The sequence below is a fragment of the Trichoderma citrinoviride genome, assembly GCF_003025115.1.
Source record: "Trichoderma citrinoviride strain TUCIM 6016 unplaced genomic scaffold BBK36scaffold_158, whole genome shotgun sequence".
Classification (NCBI taxonomy): domain Eukaryota; kingdom Fungi; phylum Ascomycota; class Sordariomycetes; order Hypocreales; family Hypocreaceae; genus Trichoderma; species Trichoderma citrinoviride.
In genome coordinates this window covers 1-2,421 of record NW_020194866.1, presented here as the reverse complement: position 1 = coordinate 2,421, position 2,421 = coordinate 1, and the positions used below count along the sequence as shown (strand labels likewise).

The 2,421-nt window shown below is 68.6% G+C and overlaps 1 protein-coding gene across 1 annotated transcript; it reads left to right on the top strand.

Moving 5' to 3' along the window:
- Positions 1-19: 19 nt before the first annotated feature.
- BBK36DRAFT_1163865 (hypothetical protein) lies at positions 20-2,392 on the top strand (the record flags this gene model as incomplete). Its single annotated transcript, XM_024894587.1, has 1 exon — positions 20-2,392. A coding segment is annotated over one exon (2,373 nt), but the record flags the coding sequence as incomplete, so codon positions are not given.
- Between the last annotated feature and the right edge of the window lie 29 nt (positions 2,393-2,421).

Below are 2,421 nucleotides of genomic sequence, written 5' to 3'. Positions count from 1 at the left end.
GGAACGCTCCGTCTCGCAGTCGAGCAACGTCTCGTACCGCTCGCACCGCAGCGTCCGCACCGGCAAGGCCCGCGCAGGGCTGCTCAACCACCACCACCTCAGCAGCTCCGCCAGCAGCATCGCCGAGAGCGACAAGTCCCTCACCAGCTTCCCCAGCTTCTCGCCCGAGCTGCCCGCCACCGACCGCTTCGCCGACGCCTACAGCGACCTTCGTCAAGACCACGACCGCAACCACGACCACGACCATGATAACAACCCCGACCACAACCAGCTCAAGGCCGCCATCCGCCAGCCCGACAGGCCCGCCCGCGTCAAGGCCCTCAGCGGCGCCAGCGCCGCCTCCTCCATCGTCGACAGCCTGACCTGGCGCAACTCGGCCCGCGAGGCCCTCTTTGAGGATGCGCCCCTCTCGCAGACGGTCCCCGGCGCCCTGCACAAGGCCGACGACAAGCACCTCGAGCGCCTCGTCGCTAGGCACGGGGCCGTGTCGCTCGTCAGGCAGATCGCCGGCGACCTTGCGCAGCGGGACGCCCAGATTGCCAACCTGCGGCGGCGCGCCGACGAGCGCGAGCGGGCGCTGCGCAAGATTATACGTGAGTGCGGCCTGTCCAGCCTCGAGCTCGAGACGAGACTCAAGGTGGTGGAGAGCGAGCTGCGCAGCAACGGGCAATTCCAGCGGGACGGCGGCGGGCTCAGCGACCTCATGAGCGACGCCATGCGGGACACAGTTACGGAGAGCGCACTCGGCGAGACGGATGCGGCTGGCGGTACGATTCGGGCCAGCAGCGTCGCCTCTGCGCCGGGAAACAGCTCGGAGAGTCCAAAGGGGGCCGGCACGCTCAAGGGATGGAAGGACTATCTCTGGGGCGGCACGTCTAAGAAGACGCCTTTGAGAGACGGATCCAACAGGTCGACTGTCATACGATCGCATTCGAGCCTCGGCCAGCGACCGCCGCTGCAGGACGACCTCTTTGAGCCTCCGACCCAGACGACCAGCAACTCCGGTAACAACAGCTCTAGCCGGCCGTCTAGCATACACTCGGCCTCCACGCCCGAACGGAAATCCATCGCCAGCTTGACGCTGCGGCTCGTTGCCGGCGGCGCCGTCGCGAGTCGCGAGGCCGAGGCCAGGGGGCGTGCCGCGAGCAGTGCTGCCCGGTCGGAGGCGGCCAGGACGGGGTCCGTTGCCAGCAACCGCACCAGCCGCTCGTCGCGCGCCGTGTCTGTTGCCGGCGGCCCCAAGGCGCTCATGGCTATGGGCCGGTCCACGCCGTCGACGGCCTCGGCCAGCGCCAAGCTGCAGACCCAGGAGGTGCGAGGCATCGGCTCCGGCAGCTCACCCGGCTCGTCCTCCCTGCGGCCCGATAACTTTGGGCCCGTCGAGATGGACGCCATCCTGCCTCCCGAGTCCCAGCCCCCGACGCTGACGCAGATGTACAACAACTACCCCAACAGCGAGTACCTCACGGACCGGTTCGGCTTCATATACGACCAGCGGCGCAAGAAGCGGCAGCGAGAGGCTTCGCAGATGGCGCACAACATCCGCAACGGCGGTCGCCGAGAGATGCTGGGCAACGGCAACCGGGCAGGCATCCTGCCCAACGCCATGGACGAGCCGCCCAGCCCCAAGATGAGCGTGTCGAGCGAGCCGCGGCCCGGCAGCCCCAGCTCGCAGGAGGAGAGAGGTCCAGGGGAGGATAAGGCGAAGCGCTGGCAGGACTACCTCAAGATCGCGACGTTTCCCACCGAGCTGCTGAGCCACACGCCGGGCATCAGCGCCACGACCGTGTCCGTGACCGAGGGCACCGACGACCGGGCCAGCACCACGTCCAGCCACCGGCTCGTTGAGCGCTCGGCGCGGTCGCCGGCGATCACGCCAACCGATTCGGGGCTCATGCCCCTGGCAAGCACCACGACGGCCATTGACAACGAGACGACGCTCACGCAGCCGCCGTCGGAGCAGCAGCAGCAGCAGGACTCGACGTCGGGGATGCTCGTCAAGGAGGATGCGGAGCCGGTCAAGCTGCTCCTCCAGCAGCTCAGCGACCTGCACGACTCTCTACAGCGGGACAAGACGGCGCAGTGGAACGAGTTTCTGCGCAAGGTGAGGGCGGAGAGGCACCGCGAGGGCGAGGCCGCTATCGCCGCGGCCACGGCGGCGGCGGAAGCCCGATACGAGCGGCCGGGTATCATCCTGCCCGAGGCCCGGGTGGCGGACGGCGAGATGATTGGCATCTCCAACCTGGGCAACAAGGGCAAGGTCGGGCGGGCCAAGTGGAACGGCTTCAAGGCACTGGTGCTGGGCGGCATCCCCGTGGCGTACCGTGCAAAGATCTGGGCCGAGTGCTCCGGGGCGGCGGCGCTGCGCATCCCGGGCTACTACGACAGCCTGGTGTCGCAGAGCGGCGAGGGCGACGACGC